Source organism: Dendropsophus ebraccatus, chromosome 5 (genome assembly GCF_027789765.1).
Source record: "Dendropsophus ebraccatus isolate aDenEbr1 chromosome 5, aDenEbr1.pat, whole genome shotgun sequence".
NCBI classification, from domain to species: domain Eukaryota; kingdom Metazoa; phylum Chordata; class Amphibia; order Anura; family Hylidae; genus Dendropsophus; species Dendropsophus ebraccatus.
In genome coordinates, this window is record NC_091458.1 from 56354380 (window position 1) to 56375862 (window position 21483).

At 43.6% G+C, this 21483-nt stretch overlaps 2 protein-coding genes across 4 annotated transcripts in view; one reads left to right on the forward strand and one right to left on the reverse strand.

The window, feature by feature from the left end:
• Positions 1–1151: 1151 nt before the first annotated feature.
• On the reverse strand, positions 1152–21480 carry LOC138792618 (gametocyte-specific factor 1-like). Of its 3 annotated transcripts, none has more exons than XM_069970251.1 (12): positions 21336–21480; positions 11066–11163; positions 9421–9547; positions 7705–7779; positions 7517–7616; positions 7244–7329; positions 4560–4634; positions 4345–4444; positions 4179–4264; positions 3599–3659; positions 2818–2871; positions 1152–1218 (listed from the first exon to the last, which is right to left on the reverse strand). In XM_069970251.1, the coding sequence occupies exons 2-11, from the start codon at positions 11156–11158 to the stop codon at positions 2856–2858; spliced, it is 819 nt and encodes a 272-aa protein (XP_069826352.1). In that variant the 5' UTR covers positions 11159–11163; positions 21336–21480; the 3' UTR covers positions 1152–1218; positions 2818–2855. The 3 variants fall into 3 exon arrangements, with proteins under 3 accessions (XP_069826352.1, XP_069826351.1, XP_069826354.1); XM_069970250.1 differs by lacking the exon at positions 21336–21480 and adding an exon at positions 17386–17537; XM_069970253.1 differs by lacking the exon at positions 21336–21480 and adding an exon at positions 12179–12263.
• The window catches only part of NCKAP1L (NCK associated protein 1 like), a 116081-nt gene continuing 111998 nt past the window's right edge, over positions 17401–21483 (forward strand). The window contains exon 1 of the mRNA XM_069970248.1: positions 17401–17582. Within this exon, the coding sequence (XP_069826349.1) occupies positions 17481–17582 (102 nt within the window). The 5' untranslated portion in view covers positions 17401–17480. The remainder of the gene's footprint in view (positions 17583–21483) is intronic.

Genomic DNA, 21483 nt, shown 5'->3' on the forward strand with positions numbered 1-21483 from the left:
GCTGGACACTCCATAGGAATTACACCGTTGGTCGTGACGTCACTGCTTCAGAGATAATTCTAACACTTCCTGATACACCAAATTAAGGGAAATAGCAGTATATGAGCATTTCCCATAATTAATGTACATTAGAAAATTGTATAACTTTCCATAAGTAATAACATATAAAAAAAAATAATTTTCGCCGGACTTCTCCTTTAACACCTGTAAATATAACGACCACTAGATGGTGCTATATCACAAGATCAGAGCAGCTTCTTTAGGAGTGAAACTAATTGCAGGATGTCATGCTGAGCTTTGAATTTTTTGTGCTCTGATGGTGCATACATATTCCTGTATGTCCTGCATGAAATGTTTTCCTTTTCAGTCTGACACCTCTGTCCAAGACAGGAACTGCCCACAGCAGGAAAGATTTTCTATGGGGTTTGCTCTTGCGGTGGACAGTTCCTGTCTAGGACAGAGATGTTAGTAAGGAGCACTGTGACACACTAGAAACAGCATTTCCTGCAGGACATACAGCAGCTGATAAGTATGGGAAGACAAGATTTTTAAATGGAATTACAAATCTACATAAAACTTTCTATAACCAGTTGATTTGAAAGATTTTATTCACTGGATAACCCCTTTAACTTGTAAGGCAGCTGTAATACCACAATCAAAGGGCAATGAAAGGGCAATTAGGGCAATGAACTTTTTACACAAAACGTCCAGTAATTGGTTATTTAAAAATAAAGTGAGCACACTTTCCTCCCTTGCTCAAGTCCCTTGTCCGGACTACCCCTTTAATTATGTATTCTGCATCTGATCAGGGCTCTTATGTATGGCATGCAGCGTGATTGGTGCTCTGCAGAGCACCAGAGTAGATATGGCATCTACCCACTATATAGTAGTATTATATTGTCCTGCTTAGCCACATGGGACATGCAGCAATGTACTGAACAAAGTGAAAATTCAGTTTTACACAGAAAAAAAAGTAGTGTTGTGATTTTAATATACATCTTATTTCACACCAACATTTTACAGTGTTAACCCAGCAAAGTAGTGGGCATTACAGTAAGGGTGCAGTGCATAACAGCAAAAGAAACGTTTGATAAAATGGATCAAGTTAAAATATTTATTAGAATATAGTTGTTAAAAGCAGATAAAAAAATACTATGTATAAAAACAAATTTCATGTTTGGTTAAAATGTTGCTTAGATCCTTGTGTGTCTCAGAAGCCTAAAGAAAGAACAAATAGTTACTACTTACTGTACAAAAATACAGTTAGGTCTAATATCAAGCCATATTTACTAGTCTGTAATTCCAGGGCAGATTTATAAGTGGTAATGGACCACAGCAATTCTGACAATATATACTGCATTGTAGTTCAATGTACTATGTATGCCTGTGTTTAACAACAAGCATTCCTGAAGACTGGGTCTACCAAGTGGCCCTATAGGTGTGCCCATCAGGGCTTGTGTTCGCTGCCTTCCAACAACCATGATTGGCATCTATGGCCCTAAAATCAATGGGGGAACCATATCACATTACGAACCTGACAGTATACTGTGCAGGACATTATTTTATGCTTACGATATGGGATTACGCATAATTATATATATTAGGGCTGGGCGATATTGGCCTAAATCAATATCGCGGTTTATCGCACATGTAGCCGCGGTAACGATAATTCAACGATAATTATGACACGCCCCTTTTAGCAAACCACACCCACTTGCCATGCCAAACTGGCGATATTTTGATTAGAAAAAGTAAACTGAACAGCAACCCATGGTTAGTCTATTATCATTATTACTATTTGTCATTATTAGGGGTCTCTGCAGAGACCTAGATGTGTATATACAGGTATACAGCCTCTACAGGATGTGTATACACAGGGGGTAATTTAGGAATACGTGTATAACTATATGGGGGGTGGATAGGTGTATATGACTATAGGGGGGGGGGGGGATGGATTGGGGTGCATTACTATACAGGAGGTACAACGTGTGCAGCGCTCGCCGGCCGGGTGGGGTGGGGGGAGCGCTCGGACAGCACAGTTCCGTCTGAGCGCCCCCCCCCCCCCCCCCCCACACACACACACACACACCCGGCCGGTGAGCGCTGCACACGTTGTCCTGTGTGTGCAGGGACGTGGCCATGTCAGAGCTGGAGGAGCAGCAGCACGTGAGGGCGGCTGTCCTGTACTCCCCTCAGTGAGCAGGGACGCCGGACCGGACGGGTGGTGGGCGCATGGACGTTGCGGCAGGACAGGGGGGGGGGGGGGGGGGGGGGGGGGGGGGGTCAGGGGGAAGGTCGCTTGGACCAGACAGGGGTGGTGCGGGTGGTCACCTGGGCCCTGCTGCTCCTTCAGCTCCCGCACAGATACCGGCGTCCCTGCACATGACGTGCAGCGCTTGTGCCGGGCCGCGTGTGTGTGTGCGCGCGCGTGTGTGGGGCTCTGACAGGACGGGCGCAGGGACATACAAAAAAAAAATACAAAAATACCACAATTAACGTCCTGGCTAAGTTGAAGTCGGTTAACCGACGCCAGTGACGGTATCGGTATTTTTGCGGTATACCGCCCAGCCCTAATTATATATATATATATATATATTATATATATATATATATATATATATATATATATATAATCTCATGAAGAGCACAGGCTTCATCTGATGGAGAGTAGGAGATACGAGGGAAGCTCATCCATGGCATGACAAGTGAAACATTATGGAGGGATAGAGCTCTACAAGTCTGAAGATGACACTTCTGGCTTAAAGTTTAATTTCTAGGCTGAACATGTTTTTTAAGCTGCTGTAGGCATTTACTTACGTCTTTCCAGTGCCCACTACATCCAGTGCAGATTGGCTTCAATGCCTACCAAGCCTGTGGGATGGAATAAAATATAAATAAAAATGGCATATGATTGGAGCCAAACATGGTTTAAAAGTGTAAAATACACAACAGGATTGGCGATTCCAACTCTTAGATAAGGCACTGAAGCTGGTTTGCAGCCAACCTTCCACTTCATAACCAGTCACAAAACTCATAAAATTCCCCTATCTAGCACCATTCAACCGCTGGGCTTATGTCTCACAGCCCCAGTAGGCTCTACAGAACTAATGACCTTTAGGCCTTATTCACCTACCCCGTGAAATTGTCTAGCCAATTGCTTTCTATCGGGCCATTTGCGTGTTAAATTCGCAATCCGCTCAATGAAGAAAAACTTATATATATATTGTTGGCTGCTTGATAGAATTTGGACCCCTTTTATTGTTGATAGTTTGCAAATTTTGCAAATTGTGCAAACTTGTTTGGTGTAATAGGATGTAGTTAGGTTGTTCCCTCTGAAGTGAGTGCAGCAGCTATGATAGGATGACCGCAAGAACGATTATAAGTACCGATCATCGTTCTGGGTAAGCGATTTCAGGTCATACACCATAGCGGTAGTTTGAGGACGTTTATTGTCAAAAATCACTTCATGGAAGGACCCTTAGTGTGGTTTGGTAGAAAATGCTATTGCAGAAGTTCCACCAAGACAGATATACCATTGCAAGTAGTTTACAATCTTTTCTACCCGTAGTGCATCATAACTATTATTGCAGTGCTTTACCTTGGCCAATCTCCATCATTTGAATAGGAAGGTTCCTGGTGGTTAGGTGGTCTAGATCCACCTGTAAAAGAAGAATAGAGCAGGAGATACTATTACTACAGGGTATGATAGAAGATATGCTTCCAGGACTCTAGAAATAAACATACAGTACTCCTCCAGAACTCCCACCCCGCAGGTGTTGTATAATTCACAGTTCCATGATATGCTATGTATACTGATTGTTTTCCCCTCAACCAAGGACCTGCATTTTATTACTACTTTCTGGCTATGACCCTTATTACACTCCCAGACTTCTGTAGGTGCATATACAGTAGAATGTGGTTCTTGCAAGATGCATAGTGTTCAATGTCCTGATTTATGAGGCTTCAAAAAAAAAAAAAAAAAAAGGCAGATCCATCATGGATTAAAAATCCATGCAGCAAGCCCATAAAAGAGAGCAACATGGTTCTTTGACAGTTTACTTTTCTTATTATGTATACATGTGTTAGGGAACGTCTAACCATGTGCCAATTTATACTTAAAGAAGCAGGAAAAGTGTATGAACCATACAGCTGGTTAGGTATATTACCAATACACATACTTATATAAGCATATGAAGGCTGGCCATTTGGCACTACAGGTTTCCAGGGATTTTTCTGGTTATAGCGGCTTTCCCCACTTGCAGCACTAGAGAAAAAAAAACAAATAAATAAAAAAATAAGAACACTACAACACATCTGTTTGCGCCACTGACAGGTTACACTGACCTGGGGGGAGGCTGCTTATACACAGTTTCACGTGCGCTGTATGGCTGATGGTTTCCAAGTTTATTTAACACAGGAGGAGCAGAGGCAGGTGAAGACCGTTCTATTCATAAAAATATATATATTAATTATTATGACTATGATGTAGTGACATTCTCTCGTGGTGCATATGACCCCAATAAGTACATTTACTGTATAGTGTCATGGTGCATGCATACCAACGGGCCAGCTGTCTTTACATGTAGGGCTCTGCCAGCTAGATGAACGCTCTGGTTTTTGCATCACTGTATCACCTGTCAATAAAATACCTTGAGTTCTATGCAGTTATTACACTGATTTACATGTATAACATAAGTCACCACCTAGGTATATAGTACTATATATATTGTTTTGGCGTTTTGAGATGCATTGGGTTTTGGTTTAGTCACTATACTTGCTGCATCCCGCTGATAGTCTACGTACTGCTAAAGTAATATAGGTTGTAGTGCGGCTGTAAATAGTTTCCTATTGGCCTAGTTTTATATGGGTATGGCACAGTAAATGTCTCATGTATAGTGTATTGCATCTTAGGGCGTACTCACACCGAGTAAAAGTGATGGAATTTCAAGTGAAGCCTGTGTAACGAACGCCACTTGAAGTTCAGCCTTTCCCATTGTTTCAATGGTGTTTCTTGTGCACCTCCACCCTCCACCCAAAGAATTGACAAGTCAATTCTTTGGGCAGAGAATGAGACATCCCATTGAATCAATGGGACAGGCTGAATTCCAAGCGGCATCTCCGGCACAGGCTCCGCTTGACTTTCTGCCACCTTTTCTCAGTGTGAATGGGCCCTTACTGCTTAAAGGGAAAGTATCGGTCTTTGTATACTGGGTTTGGTTAGTAACTTGTATGGTGATATTTCATTCTTGTATACTGGTATTATTTGGTAGGCATGACTTGAGATAAACAGTATTATCAAACATAGAAAATAGATAGGATAGATGTATTCATTATTTGTATTTATGATCACTGCTTGTAAACTTTTATGAATGTCCTTTTTATAAGCAGCTGAAGTGTCACAGTGGCAGCAGCCGCATCGCCCTGTATGTCAGAGCAGGAAGGGGCAGGGGAGGGCTGTACTGCTGGGGCTTTGTTCCACCTCAGTGACACTTCAGCTGCTAATGAAGGACAATTATAAAAGTTTATAAAAAGATGAGCGGTACTTCTTTAAGGGGGAACTATCAGCAGATTAGACAAACATAACCTGCTGATAGAAGTGACAGAACCTTAGAAGTGACAGAACCTTAAAGGGGTTCCCAGCGATAAAAAATTATTCACAGAATAACACACATTACAAAGTTATACAACTTTGTAATGTATGTTATGTCTGTGAATGGCCCCCTTCCCCGTGTTTCCTCCCACCCACGCTAGACCCGGAAGTGTGGTGCATTATACTCACCGCATCTCGTGTCGTCCACGGTCTCCGATCGTCAGCAGTGACGTCTTCTTCGGGAGGCCAGCGGATCTTCCCGAGTGCCGGCCGCCCTCTGCAGCGTCATCCGAAGCTCAGCCGCGATTGGCTGAGCACAGTTATGCTCAGCCAATCGCGGCTGAGCGGCTGATGACGCGGCCACGTCATCAGCTGCTCAGCCGCGATTGGCTGAGCACAGTTATGCTCAGCCAATCGCGGCTGAGCTTCGGATGACGCTGCAGAGGGTGGCCGGCACTCGGCAAGATCCGCTGGCCTCCCGAAGAAGACGTCACTGCTGAGGATCGGAGACCGTGGTCGGCACGTGACAGGTAATGTATAGCGCACCACACTTCCGGGTACACGGGTGGGGGTGGTGGGACACGGGGAAGGGGGCCATTCACAGACATAACATACATTACAAAGTTGTATAACAACTTTGTAATGTGTGTTATTCTGTGAATAATTTTTTATCGCCGGACAACCCCTTTAAAGGGAAACCATCACCCCCGCATCTGTCTGCTGGGATCTGCAGCTGTGTACCTGGCATGGGCCTCAGATTCCCTTCAAGGGCATGTTCATACGTAATCCATTGTGTATTTGATGCTGCCATTTACATTAATTTAAATATCTAATATCTGCAGCATGAAATCCGGAGTGGCTTAAGTACATGTGAATATACATATGGTGGTAGTATGACTGATGCTTAGTTTTCATGCTGTGGCCAGGGCCATACTAACAGCTGCTGCCGCCCTAGGCACTAAACCTGAAGATGCCCCATTTTGGGGAGTGTGGTCTCAGAATCGCGTTTTTTCGTGGTTTTTAACGGTATAAAACATTAAAAAATTTCCACATTGAATCAATGATTAGAGCCGTCTGCATATTGTCTGAAGGAATTCACACCCCAGGATTGGTAGGTTGGTAGGCAATAGCTTCAGGCGTCACATTTACCACCGCCACACCAGACCTGACCAATACCCACCCCCCTTGAAAAGACAGATTTATTGGCAAGTCTGAACTGGAGGTTGGAGAAGAAAAAAAAAAAAAAAACGACATTGTTTCCTTCCACCTGCTCTTTGGTGCTACCCTAGGCACCGAACCACAGGTGCCTAGTGGTAAATACGGTCCTGGCTGTGTCTTTATTTTCCTTCATGCGCTGATGGTGGGGTTCACGTATTAAAGGGAGTAGTGAGGGGGTGACCAATTAAAGCCGTATTTACTAGCATGTATTGTACACTGCAATCTGTGATATGTGGGGGAGGATAAGACATGTGGGCTTTAAGTGCCAGGACTAATTTTTAGTTAATATACATCCAAGAACTGCCCTCCCCCCTACCTTTTTAGAAGACCATTTTACTACAATACTGTATTGGGTTTTGCTGTACATGCCGATATACACTTTTGTATACAGAATCTATTACAATTTGAAACAGAGGGAAATACAAATACACATACCTGTGTAGGAGCCCAAAGTTCGGCCATTTGACACTCCAGGTTTCCAGTGATTTGTCTGATCACTGCAACTTGCCCCACTTGTAGCTCTAAAACAGATAACATGGTAGTCAGAACTACAAGATTATGAAGCCTCTTTATTAGACCACCTCCACATTCAGACCGGAGTTACTATATACTATGCACACCTATCATCTTTAAAAAGACCAACTATTTTGGAAACTTTAATGCAATTTTAGGTGGTCCCACTGTACTATAAATATGTATAGCACTGACCTGGGTGGATATTCCTTATATACAGTTTCATGTGTGCTGTAAGGTTGATAGTTTCCAAATTCATTTAAAACAAAAGGAGAAGAGGTAAAAGAAGAATCTTCTGTTGGAGAGAAATATTCAGTGTTACTGTATGAAGGGAGGTTCTCATGATGCAGATGTGAGTATGTATAGTCATAGTGCAGTCATACCATCTTCCCAGTTTTCTTCACTTGGAGGGCTCTGCCAGCTAGATATCCGCTCAGGTTCTCTGATGAACGCATTATCTGCCAATAAAATTACAGGTGTAAAACTTAAAGCATTAATATGCACAGAAATAGCTGACAAAGTCAGCAATATGAATCCAGAATATCTCCACTGTTGCATTCCCTGAAGAAAAAAAGAGCAGACATCCATATACTTAAACTGATCGCTCTGCTTCACACCACTATATACTGTACTACTAACATCACACACACCATGTCAAGGTCCCAGATACTTGTGGGTTTCCAGCTTAAAAAGGCACAGCCCTATGTAGGGTCCACCACTGCTTCTCCGCTTGTGGCATTAATAAGCACAAGGCAGATATCACTCAGGGTGCAGGGCTTGACAGACCAGTCAAGTCTTCCGAAGCAGGAAAGGCTGATTAATCGTGATTAATTCAGTGAGGCTGGAGAGACTACCATATAGTGTACGTCTTCAATTTTCATATGTCAAGGGTTAATCAAGCAAAAGCACGCTGAAGCCAGTACAGTCGATGATAAACACTATATTAGTAAGTAGAATCAGCACTAACCCCGTATGTTGAATCAGCTCAGTTTATTCCGGTATCCAGGGGTAGCGGGGAGGGAGCAACAGGTGCTAGACGCACTCTGGTACAGCCGTTTCTGGCGAACATACCCTTTTGTCGACCAGGTAGTAGGCTCGATAAAGGGTGTGTTCACCAGAAACTGCCGTTCCAGTGCGCGTATAGCAGCGGTTGTTCCTCCCTCCCCGTGGATACCACAATAAACTGAGCTGATTCAACATAAGGGGCGAGTGCAGATTCCACTTCCTTTATACAATTCGTCTGTCTCCGACCTAATTTTGCACCCCCGATGTACAGCTACCAGTCCCCAGAGGGGCTTGTTATACACCATATACCGTAGATCCAGTGTCATTTGGAAGTTGGGACTGTGATGCGGGTCAGCTGTGTCTCACCCTGGCACTTGGTAAGTTATAGGTCTTCAAAGAGGCATTCTGGGAAAATTTAACCCGGAAAGTAGGAGATCCCGGGGGGCCCGACCCCCTGAAACCCCAGCGATCTCCGTATCAGACACTGCCAGCTCTGTTATAAAGAGAGTCCCAGGTCGGCACCTGGGCCGCGGCTCTATTCATATCTATAGAGTGACGAAAAGTGTTGCAGGCCATGTGCCGACCCGGGGCTCTATTCATAACGCAGGCGGCAGGGTCTAATATGGAGATTGTATTGGGGGAAGGGGGGGGGGGGGGTGTGTGTGACATTTTTCACCAGATTTCTGCAACTTTTAGTTGTCCCTGAGCTGAAGAGTGATGCCCAGTCTGTAGGGTGTATAGGAGCCTTATATGGCTTTCATACACAATAGAGGGGATCCTGCTTCTCTAGGTCTCCACAGACCCCCCTAAGCAGCGGCAGAGTGGACTGCATCATAAAGCAGGAGTGAATGGTCAAAATTTTGACTACATCCTACATCCTCCCCCTCATCGACTTCTTAAAGGGGGTAGGGGGGGGGGGGCGGACTTCAACCCCATCCCAACCTACAAATCTTCAATTAAAAAAAAAAAAAAAAAAGTGGAATCTGTCTTGCTACTAGTCTGGCTAGTAGCTAGTATCATCCCGATTGAGTTGTATGACATAATTTACCCATTAATTGTGAAGTCATTTTAAATGGAAGTATAGAAGAATTTACCTGGGAGTGGCTCCAGAGGACATTTACTCTCACAGCTTTGCATGTGCAAGTCAAGCTCCTTCTTGGGCACCCTATGACGAGCATTAAATGGACAAGTGGCCAGCACTTTTGCTACATCTTTATTATTCTGTGAAAAGAAAAGAATCGGAGACAACCTACTTGAATACACCATTTTTGATCAGTAAAAGAGCAGTGTTAGATCACCTTTCCATATACATGGCCTCTGCAGTGGTACAATGTGGATTTCCTAGATGCTTTTTTACCCAGCATGGCATTTATAATTAAAGTTATATACATTGTCTGTAGCTGTTGCTGCTTAGCATGGCACGTATTATCTATAGTGGCTACATTAGCTTATCTGTATAGGGCAGCATCCTTTGATCCCAAGGTATATGGTCTGGCTGATTAACACCTGTAGCTGGCTGCCTGACACCTGTAGCTCTTCCAGCTGTAAGATCATGTAACCTAGTGATTGAATCATTGACTGGGATGGGACACCACCACAGTCACTGACTGTCTGTGAGGACAAGCACTCAGCCAGGCTGTGACGATGCATCTGGAAGAGCCGGGTACATGACGTACCCAGATTCCATCTGAAAATGACAGCAGGATGGCATTACCGAGGCACAGGTGAGTTTACTTTGTTTATTCTCCCACACCCCTGCCTTTCTTCCTTTTTTTCAGTTTTATGGGACTTCTCCTTTAAGTTTGCTTTTTCGTTGCTAATCTTGTTCATAAGATACATTAAAGGGGGGCTACTGGCAAAGGTTAAAAAAAAAAAAAAAAAAAAAAAAAAAGAGCAGGCAGGGGTTGGTGGAAACATGAATAATAAAGTGATACTTACCCATGCTAGTCCATCTGCAATGCATCACCACCAGCTCATTGTCAGCCTTTAGCTTCCTGAATCTCCCAGGTATGTGTCATCATGACACCCGAGGAACTACTCGGTCAGCCAGTCACTGACCGACTGAGTGGGCATTTTTGAGTGGGGCCATGACATCACAGAACCAGGAGCTACAGGAGACTGGCAGGTGATGCTGCATTGCAGGTGCACCTGGACAGGTAAGTATAACTTTATTATGTTGCCAACACCCTCTAGCAGCCCTGGATTATAACCTTTACCCAGAGTTCTACTTAGAGTTAAAAGAGTTATCCAGCGTGGGGGCTGAAATAAAAGACGTCCACTTACCTCTCCGGTTCCAGCGGCGGGTCTTGCATCACGGCACTCCGGTGCCCGGTTCCCGGCCGCTTCCTGGTGTCTGACGCCGCCCGAGACGCTACATCTCAGGGCCGCTCAGCCACTCAGTGAAGGAGGCGGGATCCGAGCTGACTTCAAACGGATCCCGCCTCCTTCACTGAGTGGCTGAGCAGCCCTGAGACGTAGCGTCTCGGGCGGCGTTAAGACACCAGGAAGCAGCCGGGAACCGGGCACCGGAGCGCCGTGATGCGGGACCAGCCGCTGGAACCGGGGAGGAGGTGGCTGAAATAAAAGACGTCCACTTACCTCCCCGGTCCCCCAAAAAAGTGCCCCCACGCTGGAGCACCCCTTTAAAGCAAATTGCAGCAGACTGTGTATGCACATTGCTGCACCATTCTGCTACAGGGTGGTCATCACCTCTTGTCTTTACAAATAAGTCACACTTACCTCTCTGCATTTTACAAGATGGTATGGAAACCTGCTTGGGCGAATCATATGGTTCTTATCATATGGGCACTGGAGAAGACCTTCTGAATCCATGGGAACTAAGGAAAACAGCAAAGACAGAGGTTTATTAAAAGCAAAGGGAAAATGCTTCCATAACAGAACCAGTATTGTTCATCTAATCCAACTAAACTAATATTTTAAGAGTTGCATGCAGTTTTTATATGAACAGAATTATTTTTTTTAGCCACAACTGCAAAGTATTCACCCCCCCCCCCACACACACACCCTTTCGTCTTTACCAGGGCATATGTATCAATGCTTTTCTGCATCAAAAGATCTAATCAGTTCGCCTAATGCTGCGCTTACATGGAGCGATAATTCGCCCAATTGAATGATTAACGATTTCGAAGTAACAACATGTTTTTTTTTTTATAACGATCAGCATTTAGACAGAACGATATTTAGTTTGAAAACAATAGTTGTGATCGTTTTAATACCGCTTAAGCCTATCTAACACATAGGGTAAATCGTTGAAAGACTGTTTACACAAAGCGATCTGCAAATCTTCAGTGAATGACCAACAGTGATTTGAGAACTTGTTTAAAGATCACAAACGATTTATCGTTTGTCACTTGATCATTCACTGTGTTTACACGAGCCGATTATCGCTGAAATGCAATAGTTATTGCTAAAATTCAAACGATAATCGTTCCATGTAAACGCACCATTAACATAAATTTATGAATTTGTTGAACTTTGCTAAAATCATCAGCTGTAATAGTTTATATCTCCACAAACAAAACACAACAATATGTGCATTTTTTGCTTATGTATTATAGCCATGCTTCGTCCTGGCCCAGCTACATATGTAACAGAAGCACAAAACAAGCTTGTGATACACATGTGTAACCGGATAAAGAGAGAAAAATGAGACTGGGAAGGGAGTGGGGGCAGGGAAAGGACTGCTAAACATCCACTAAGAAGAACCTTACAAAATCCTGGTCACTTGTGCGGCCAGATCTGAGATTCTTCTTTAAACATACAGGCACCTAAATAGTAACTTTCCCTACATGTAAAGTACAAACATTTCCTATTCCACAAGGACACACTTACCTAAAATACTGAGCACACACAAAGGATACTATGAAGTAGCAGGGCTCTGGCCTCAGCTATAAATCGTTACATTCCAGCTCATTGGCTCCACTAGAGTTACCGTAGTGTTCAGACTAAACCCTCCTAACTGCAGGGCTCAGTCCATGTGTAGTATTTCTTGTAGTATAGCGTGTAGTTTTAGGCTATGGCTGCACAATGCCTAGAAGATTGTTGTATTATGACATTGCATCTAAGGCTATGGTCACACACTTTGGACCTTTATTGTAGTACTGTATTATTAAATCATTAGTACTGCAATTGAATGAGGCATTACAGCAATGAAACGCAATGTGTGAACACAACCGAACGATGGTCAATGTGGTTTTTACTACTGTGCATGCAACTTAAAGTGACACGATAGTAAGCCAAAATCTAATTTAAATGGATTTTTGGCTGTAGGTCGCAAATTGCATGCGACTTTGCCAGCATTCACATTATTAAAAGTTGCATGACCTGCTTGAGGTTCAGGTATTTTCTTTTAACAACCAAATTGCAACTTGAGCAGTTGTGACAGCAGCATTTAAACGGTTAATTAGCTGGGGTGGCACTGTGCAGAGAGTTGCAAGCCTTCTCTGTACCACCTAACACCATTATGACATCCCCAGACGTCATAATGGGTTAAAGGGTTAATATTGTCCAGTGTTTAGGAGACAAATGGAAAATAGCCGGAGAAGTATTTAAAATTTTTGCATGGACTTCCACCACAGATAATGAGGCCCAGGCCCTTGGTCTATCTTGTGGGTCTCCAAACTGCGGCCCTTCAGCTGTTGCGAAACCACAACTCCCATCATGCCTGGCCAGCTAAAGCTTTGGATTTGGTTGTCCAGGCATGATGGGAAATGTAGTTTTACAACAGCTGGAGGGCCTCAGTTTGGAGACCCATGGTCTATCTCATGAGGTTCAAACATCACATTGGTCTGTGGGGTCAGGGTTCAATAGAAAAAGTTTGAGGATCCCTGCTCAGTTTAGTATATGGCCATGTTCCCACTAGGTAAAAATAAGGGCAAATAACGTCCATTATTAACTATCATGATGGTTATCATGGTTGACAATGGTTAATTGCCCTTAGGCCGCATTCATGCATTCCGTGCTCTGCACGGAACACGGACATGAAATGCATGTAACAGCCTTCTCCCCCACCCGGGCAGCATTTGTAATTAGATGCTGGGAGCGGGGGAGCCGTGCGGCACTGTCATTACAGTGTGGCACATATAAATATAGTTCCCCCGCTCCCAGCATCTTATCACAGATGCTGCCCGGGTGGGGAAGAAGTCCATTACATGCATTTCACGTCCGTGCTCTGCGCAGAACATGAAGCATGTGAATACAGCCTCATTTTTACCTTGTGGGAACATAGCCTATCCTTGTATATAAATTATAAACTGTGTAATGGAAACAAAGTAAACAATACACATGAACCCATAGGTACTCATAAGCAGTTAGGTCCTGGATAACTTCTGCAGGAAGGGGGTAGGAAGCTTTACGTTCTTTATTCAGTACATTAATAATTTATTTCTTTTATACTGATGGTAAAAATTCATATCAGTCTCTGGTTCCTTCTGCAGTCTTAGGCTATGTTCACACATAGTATTTCTGTCAGTCTTTTGGTCAGTCTTTTTTTTAACCAAAATCAGGAGTAGGTTGAAAACAGAAGCTGTGCAAATCTTACCATTATAATTTTGCCCTGTCAGTTTCACTCCTCATTTTGGTTGAAAAAAGACAGTCAGAAAATACTATGTGTGAACATAGCCTGTGGGCAGGGCCATACTGTGTATTTTGCAGTCCGTTTAACATATCCATTTAATGGAAGCCGGATGTAGTACCAAAAGGGCCTATTTGGATATGACCTTGTAGAACGTGAATTTTCAGGATCATAAAAAGAAAAAAAAATTAACCAATGAATTAGCAAAAAATGTGAATCCCCGGAGTACCCCTTTAAGAATAAGAAATAAATATTTATTTATTTAGAAACATTCCCTCAGTGCAGTCTCCTCAGAGTGGAGTTAAATAATCTAACAGTTGTTGCCCATGTCCCTTTTAATGCTTACATTAATATTTGCATTGATAAATAATCTATAAAGACCATTATTTCCCAATTTACTGTGTACTTGTAATAGTCTACTGTGCCCACTAGAGGGACCCTCAACACTAGATTTAATCTGCTTGTTGTATTTTTCAGGATATCTCTGGTTTACCATATGTGATGCAGTTTCTAGTTCATTGTATTACTTTAGTTTACTTATAATGTAAAGCAATAATATTTAAATGGGCAGTGTCACTAAAAGTATCGGTTGACATGTTAAAAGTTATTGATCAGAGCGTAATAATTTTGCCTTTGACTTGTGTAGTGCCAACTCATTTCACAGCACTCTACATAATTCTTCAAATTCAGTCCCTGTCCCCATTAGGGCTCACAATCTAAATTCTCTTATCTGTATGTTTTCAGTGTGGAAGGAAACTCACACAAACTCTTTACAGATGTTGCCCTGGGCAGGATTTGAACCCAGGACCCCAGCACTGGAAGGCTACAGTGCTAACCACTGAGCAGGTCTAACTGCTGAGATTTGCATTGGTCAGGAGATATAGCTGTGGATAGATTCACAGCTCACCCATAGACTTATATTATTAATTCTGATGGACTGCACTGCTAGCTGGGAATTGCATCACGCTGCCACTTTAGGATACAGCCTATTTCAGGTGTTAAAGAGGTTGTTCAAGAGTCGGGTCTATGTTGGTGTGCTGTGTTTTTAGCTGAACCAGTCTCCTTTTTCTGTGGAGGCTGACAGTATGTATAGTCCCTCCTGACTACCTGTGCTGAAGGAGTCTACTTACAGACACTGCCATGCTTTATTGTGTACATCACCACTCACACCTGGTCTAGTGAATGACATGCTATATTCATTGCTGTTCACTAAATGCAGAAAATACTTGCTGGATCCTATCACATCTGGCACGGCCCAGCAATGTTAAAGGGGTTGTCCAGCGAAAATCTTTTTCTTTCAAATCAACTGGTGTCAGAAAGTTATATACATTTGTAATTTACTTCTATTAAAAAACTTCATGTCTTTTCATACTTATCAGCTGCTGTATGTCCTGCAGGAAGTGTTGTTTTATTTTCAGTCTGACACTGCTCTCTGCTGACATCTCTGGCCAAGACAGGAACTCTGCAGAGAAGGAAAGGCTTTTTATAGGAATCCCCATAGAAAACCTCTCCTGCGCTGGACAGTTCCTGTCTCGGCCAGAGATGTCAGCAGAGAGCAGTGTCTCAGACTGAAAATAAAACAACATTTTCTGCAGGACATACAGCAGCTGATAAGTACGGGAAGACATGAGATTTTTAATGCAAGTAAATTACAAATTTATATAACTTTCTGACACCAGTTAATTTGAAAGAAAAAGATTTTCGCTGGACAACCCCTTTAAGTGAGCGACTCCTATACTTACATATATAGTGTGCCACATAAAAAGAGTAGTACACCAACAATCATGTTTACTCTGGCTACATCTGTAGCTATACTGCTATACTAGTGCAGACGGTCTGTTCCATTAGTCCAAAGTAGTGAGCTAAGGATCAATATTTATAAAGCCTCCCGTAAGGGCCAGTTCACACTGTGTAAAATCGGACATGTCAATTCTTTGAGCGAACAGCCGTGGCGCGAGCCCTCCCATAGAGAAACAGTGTAAAATTGAAGCAGGCGGGATTCCGCAGCAGAATTCTGCTGATTTTACTCCATGTGAACTGGTCCTAAGACTAACTGAGCATGTATGTCCTCCAGCACTCAGCTCATTGACGCTGACATTGCTATACTCATCAGTTGGCACTATACTGTCTATGCAAATGTCATAACTCTAAATTGGATCATTTTTAAGGGTACAAACACACTTGCCAAATCCGCAGCGAGGAACTCCCTGAGCTCTCAATGGCAGACAAACTCGCAGTAGGGATGTACATCCTGCTGCGAGTTTGTCTGCAGCCCGCCCCATTAACCCCCCACTGGCTGAAGTGAATATATTACCGGGTCCCAGCTTGCTTCGGCGGTTCCCGGCATGAAGACACCAGGAGCCACGTGAAGACACCAGAAGACACGTGAAGACACCAGAAGCCCCCAAGCAAGCAGGAGCGGGCACCCGGTGATGTATAGTCTCCGGCAGCAGGGGGTTAACGGGGCGGGCTGCGGACAAACTCGCAGCCGGATCTACATCTCTGCTGCCAGTTTGTCTGCTATTGAGAGCACAGGGAAGGGATCCGCAGCGAGTTTCTCGCTGTGGATCCGGCAAGTGTGTTTGTACCCTAAAGCATTTTAGAGGCAACCATAGTTTATTTCTAATGGTCTATACAATGAATATGATATTTAACAGAGAGACAACCTCATTAAGAATTGAAAGCATGTACACATTGAAACAAATGGGGAGATTTATGAAATTAATCAACTTAAATTATGCCCCGTCCCCAATTACCCTGCCCAATTCAATAAGAGGTGCACGCCTGTTAGTGGGTCCGACGGGACCTGCGCTTGGTGCAGGAATTGTGCAAAAATGTACACCAGGGGGGAGATTTATCAAATTGGTGTAAAGTGAAACTGGCTCAGTTGCCCCTAGCAACCAATCAGATTCCACTTCTCATTCCTTACAGACTCTTTGGAAAATGAAAGGTGGAATCTGATTGGTTGCTAGGGGCAACTGAGCCAGTTTCACTTTACACCATGTTTTAAAATCCCCCCCCCCCCCCCCCCCGGTGTAAATTTTTCCCTCCCTTGATAAATAATGCATGGGAGGAGGCCACGCCTCCTTGCAGCCCCTACCCGCCCATCAGTTGATCGGGGGATACGGGAGATACGCCAGGGGCACATTTTGATAACTGTCCCCCAAAGTCTGCGTACTGCATTCATTTATGTCCTTTTCATGATCATTCGAGAAAAAAGAATCATTTTTATGTCTCAAAGCACTAGATCAGGAAAAAAAGACAAAGTAAAGCACATATCTGAAGATGAGGAAGTTTTTAACGTTTTACAGAAGACACAGCACAGTCACCCAGACCCAAAGAGGAAGTGGGGTGGTGAAGAAGTCCTACATCAGCTTCTATGTTCTGTGTGTTTAAGCCTAAAGATCTGTGGGCGTTCCTGTATCACAAGTGCAGAAATTCATAAAGAAAGGAGAAGTTGCCTCACTTGCCAGTCCGTGTACTTTACATTCAGACTCTTGTCTTGTCTTCAGTGGTCGCTGCACTTCTAATTGTGTATTTGATTGACTCTGACAGCATAAGATGGCTTTGGGATCAACATACCAACATAAACTGGCTGAAAAGCTCATGATACTAAATGACAGAGGCAAAGGGGTATTGATCCGCATCTATAACATCAAAAAGGTAAGAATTTAACATTTAAAGTTTTGCTACATAAGTGTATTTAGGGAGCTCCTTATAGCTATGTTTTACCCTGTGAAAAATTCCCACTCTAGAACAGTGAAAGAAAGACCATCAAACCTCTGATCTGTTACTTGTCTTTTAGAATTATGTCTTTAGCTTCAGATGTTTGGCACTTAAATAAATATAATCACATTTACACAATATAGTAGTGTAAATCAAGAAAAAAAACTCCTTTGACGTGAGATTGTTAACTAAGATAAAACATAGAATTAAATACGCCCTGCAAGGATACAGCTGATGAGTATGTGTAGGGGACGCCCTGTCTACAGCGGATGGCAGGCCCATGGCTTCTTTGCGATGAGGAAGGAGGTGAGGCCATTGCCTCTCACCCAGTGGGGCTTGCAAAAATACACACATGTAGTTACTTTAAAAAGTCGAGGCTTATAACAATTGAATGACGATAACAGTTCTTCCCAGAAGGGTGGCACAGTACTTAAACACAACGCATTAGGCTGCATAGTTAATACGGTTGAAAAAAGACACAAGTCCATCAAGTTCAACCAAGGAGGGGATGGATGCAGGGAAGGGGGATATACAAGGATGGGATGGATGGAGGAAAGGGGGTTATACAAGGAGGGGATGGATGCAGGGAATGGGGATATACAAGGATGGGATGGATGGAGGAAAGGGGGTTATACAAGGAGGGGATGGATGCAGGGAAGGGGGATATACAAGGATGGGATGGATGGAGGAAAGGGGGATATACAAGGAGGGGATGGATGCAGGGAAGGGGGATATACAAGGATGGGATGGATGGAGGAAAGGGGGATATACAAGGAGGGGATGGATGCAGGGAAGGGGGATATACAAGGATGGGAAGGATGGAGGGAAGGGGGGTATACAAGGAGGGGATGGATGCAGGGAAGAGGGATATACAAGGATGGGAAGGATGGAGGGAAGGGGGGTATACAAGGAGGGGATGGATGCAGGGAAGAGGGATATACAAGGATGGGATGGATGGAGGAAAGGGGGTTATACAAGGAGGGGATGGATGCAGGGAAGGGGGATATACAAGGATGGGAAGGATGGAGGGAAGGGGGGTATACAAGGAGGGCATGGATGCTGGGAAGAGGGATATACAAGGAGGGGATGGATACAGGGAAGGGAGAGGGATGATGATAGGTTCTATACATATGCATTGATATTTTGGTCTAAGAACTTATCTAAGCCTGTTTTGAAGCCCTCCACTGTTTTTGCTGTGACCAGATCCTGTGGTAGACTGTTCCACAGATTCACAGTCCTCATGGTAAAGAAGGCTTGTCGCCTCCAGAGATTGAACCTTTTTTTTTCTCCAGGCGGAGGCAGTGCCCCCTTGTCTTTTGAGGTTGTTTTACCTGGAACATCTTTTCCCCATATTTCTTGTTGGGACCATTTATATATTTCTTTCTCAGCGCCGTGAGGACCACTGTGGTGACAGCAGTTACATCAATTAGGATAAACTTAGCATTAAAATGTTTAGCAAAATCTTGGACTTGTAGGAGGTATATATTCATGTATCCACAGGATGGAGACTGCCAGACATAGCAACATCATTGTCCCTGGATAACTTGGGTGTTAGACTAGTACAAAGGGACCCTATTGCAATATTTAAAGAGAACCTACCATCAAAAAACATTTTTGAGATGTCATTAGACAAAGGTTATTGATGGCAGCAGGTGACACCCTGCTGACACACGCTCTGAAAAGGAGATACAACCGGGGAGAGACCGCGGCAGCCGACATATTCACTTATTGGCCGTATCTCCCATACTGCTAATGATGGACAGAGCAGGTGGCCGGGGAGTGAATTGCACTGCTGCCACATACTCTCCCCGGCTATATCTCCTGTTTCCAGCGGGTCACAGCAGTAAGGCTGCATTCTCACGGAACACGGACGTGTAATGCCTGTAGCATCTGTAACTAGATGCTGAGAGCGGGGAAACTGTACAGATGTGCGCCGTACTGTAATGACAGCGCCGTGCTATAATGAGTCAGCTGTGTGATGCTGTCATTACAGTGCGGCGCATATCTGTGTAGTTCCCCCTCTCCCAGCATCTTGTAACAGATACTTCCCGGGCGGGGGAGAGTCCATTACAGGCATTCCATGTCTGTGCAGCCTGAGGCTATATTCACACTGCGTATGATTCCGTCCGCATTTCATACGCCGCCGTATATGTGCGGCTGAAACTACGGGCGTGGGAAAAATAGACATGCGGCCGGATGCGTACGAACGGCGAACATACGCCCGTATTACAGTTATGCTTCCCTAGCTTGTTTCGAAGCGATCTGAGGCAGGTCATTTACTTGTAAATCTTCGCCCAGCCCCGTAAATTACACAGAACCTTTTGGATCGAAAAATCAAGTTCAATTTGGCTGAAATAAGTACTTCGTACGGGACCGCATGGAAATCCAAGTTTCAACATTTCCGTCCTCAAACAATGGTCTTGTTCATTTTTCACAGCGCCGTATACAATCCGGCCGTAAGCTCATACGTAGTGTGCACTGTGCGGGCGTATATCGTATACTTTCAAGCGAACGCATCAACCTCAAAACTACGTGCATATATTCACACTACGGACGGAATCATACGCAGTGTGAACATAGCCTTAGACTTCAATAACATTTAGGGGTCAATAACTTTTGACATGCATGATGTCTTAAATTTAACACTGGACTGTTATTTTGGAATTAAAAACAACTCTGTATCCACCAAACCACCCCACCAAACCACTAGTGCCATCCGTTTGATGAGCGTTAATTCTTATCGGTCATGTTTTTTTAAATGGTGCCTGGTGCCTGGGTTAGAGCAAAAAATGACCTTTTAATCTGTAGCAGGCAAGTAAAACTGGTGTGGCCCCAGGTCTGCGACACCTCTCCTTTCTTCCTCCCACTGCCACTCCCCCCCCCCCCAGCACTTAAACCCATAGACGTCGCAGTTCAAGCAACCGCAGCGTCTGTGGGGGATCCGGAGGGTGTCACATGTCCCCCACAATGGTACAGATTGAAACGTCAACTTATCCTGTTAAAATATTTGTATGTGTGTGTGTTTATTCAGATATTTCATCATACCATGCCAGTAGATGGTTAAACCTTGCCATGTACCATCAAACATTTTGTTATATTTTTTGCTATCACAATAGCAAGACTGCTCTTTAGTCTCTCTCTGAGAGCTATAAGCTACTTCATGTGTGACAGTGATAGAAACTCTCACTTCCTGCCACTTGAATACTAAGTTTGTTTAGAAGGAAGTTACAACCGCTGTGTAAGTCAGATACTGTTCTTGTGTATGTCTCTGATGCAACACAAGCAATTGTGCCACAAAAACTATAATTCAGTGTTGTAGGCCTAAAAGGAGACTCAGGAAAGGAAATGTGATTTCACCTTTAGAAATAACTTGAAGCTCCTGCATTACCAATACTGTAACATAGGTCTCCTATCTATCACACACTGCTTATGGCAGTCTTACGATAAGGCAGAAGGGCCTCTTGTTCTCTATATAGTGGTCTTATGGAATCATGTATGCTTACAGAATCGGATATCTAAAAAGTTATAGAAAATACTACATCTTGTTGATTCTTCAATCATAATAATGATATCCCATCAAAAATGGCCCAGTAATGAGATGATGCTTTGTTACTATATATAAGAGGATAATGAAATTGGACAGTGTGTTAGTGTCAGTTCCTGTTCCCTGCTGTATTGAGAGATACGTACCTGTCACAAATCCTCAAAATGTTACGAATTCTTCAAATCTCTGTGTGTCAGACAGACAAGCGATGAATGCCGGGTTCATGACCATGCCATGGCTGTAAGTTGGCGCTTGTAACTAACTGCAGCTAGACAGTTATATGACAGTTGAAGC

Bases quoted from the DNA above. Each gene is read 5' to 3' on its own strand.
- LOC138792618 (XM_069970250.1), bottom strand. From the start codon at position 17,527: ATGAGCTTTTCAGCCAGTTTATGTTGGTATGTTGATCCCAAAGCCATC. The intron at 11,164-17,385 runs GTGAGGCAACTT...TGTTTTCCTTAG, and splicing joins TAAAGTACACGGACTGGCAA to TTCCCATGGATTCAGAAGGT. The intron at 4,265-4,344 runs GTCAGTGTAACC...TTTTTTCTCTAG, and splicing joins TATAAGCAGCCTCCCCCCAG to TGCTGCAAGTGGGGAAAGCC.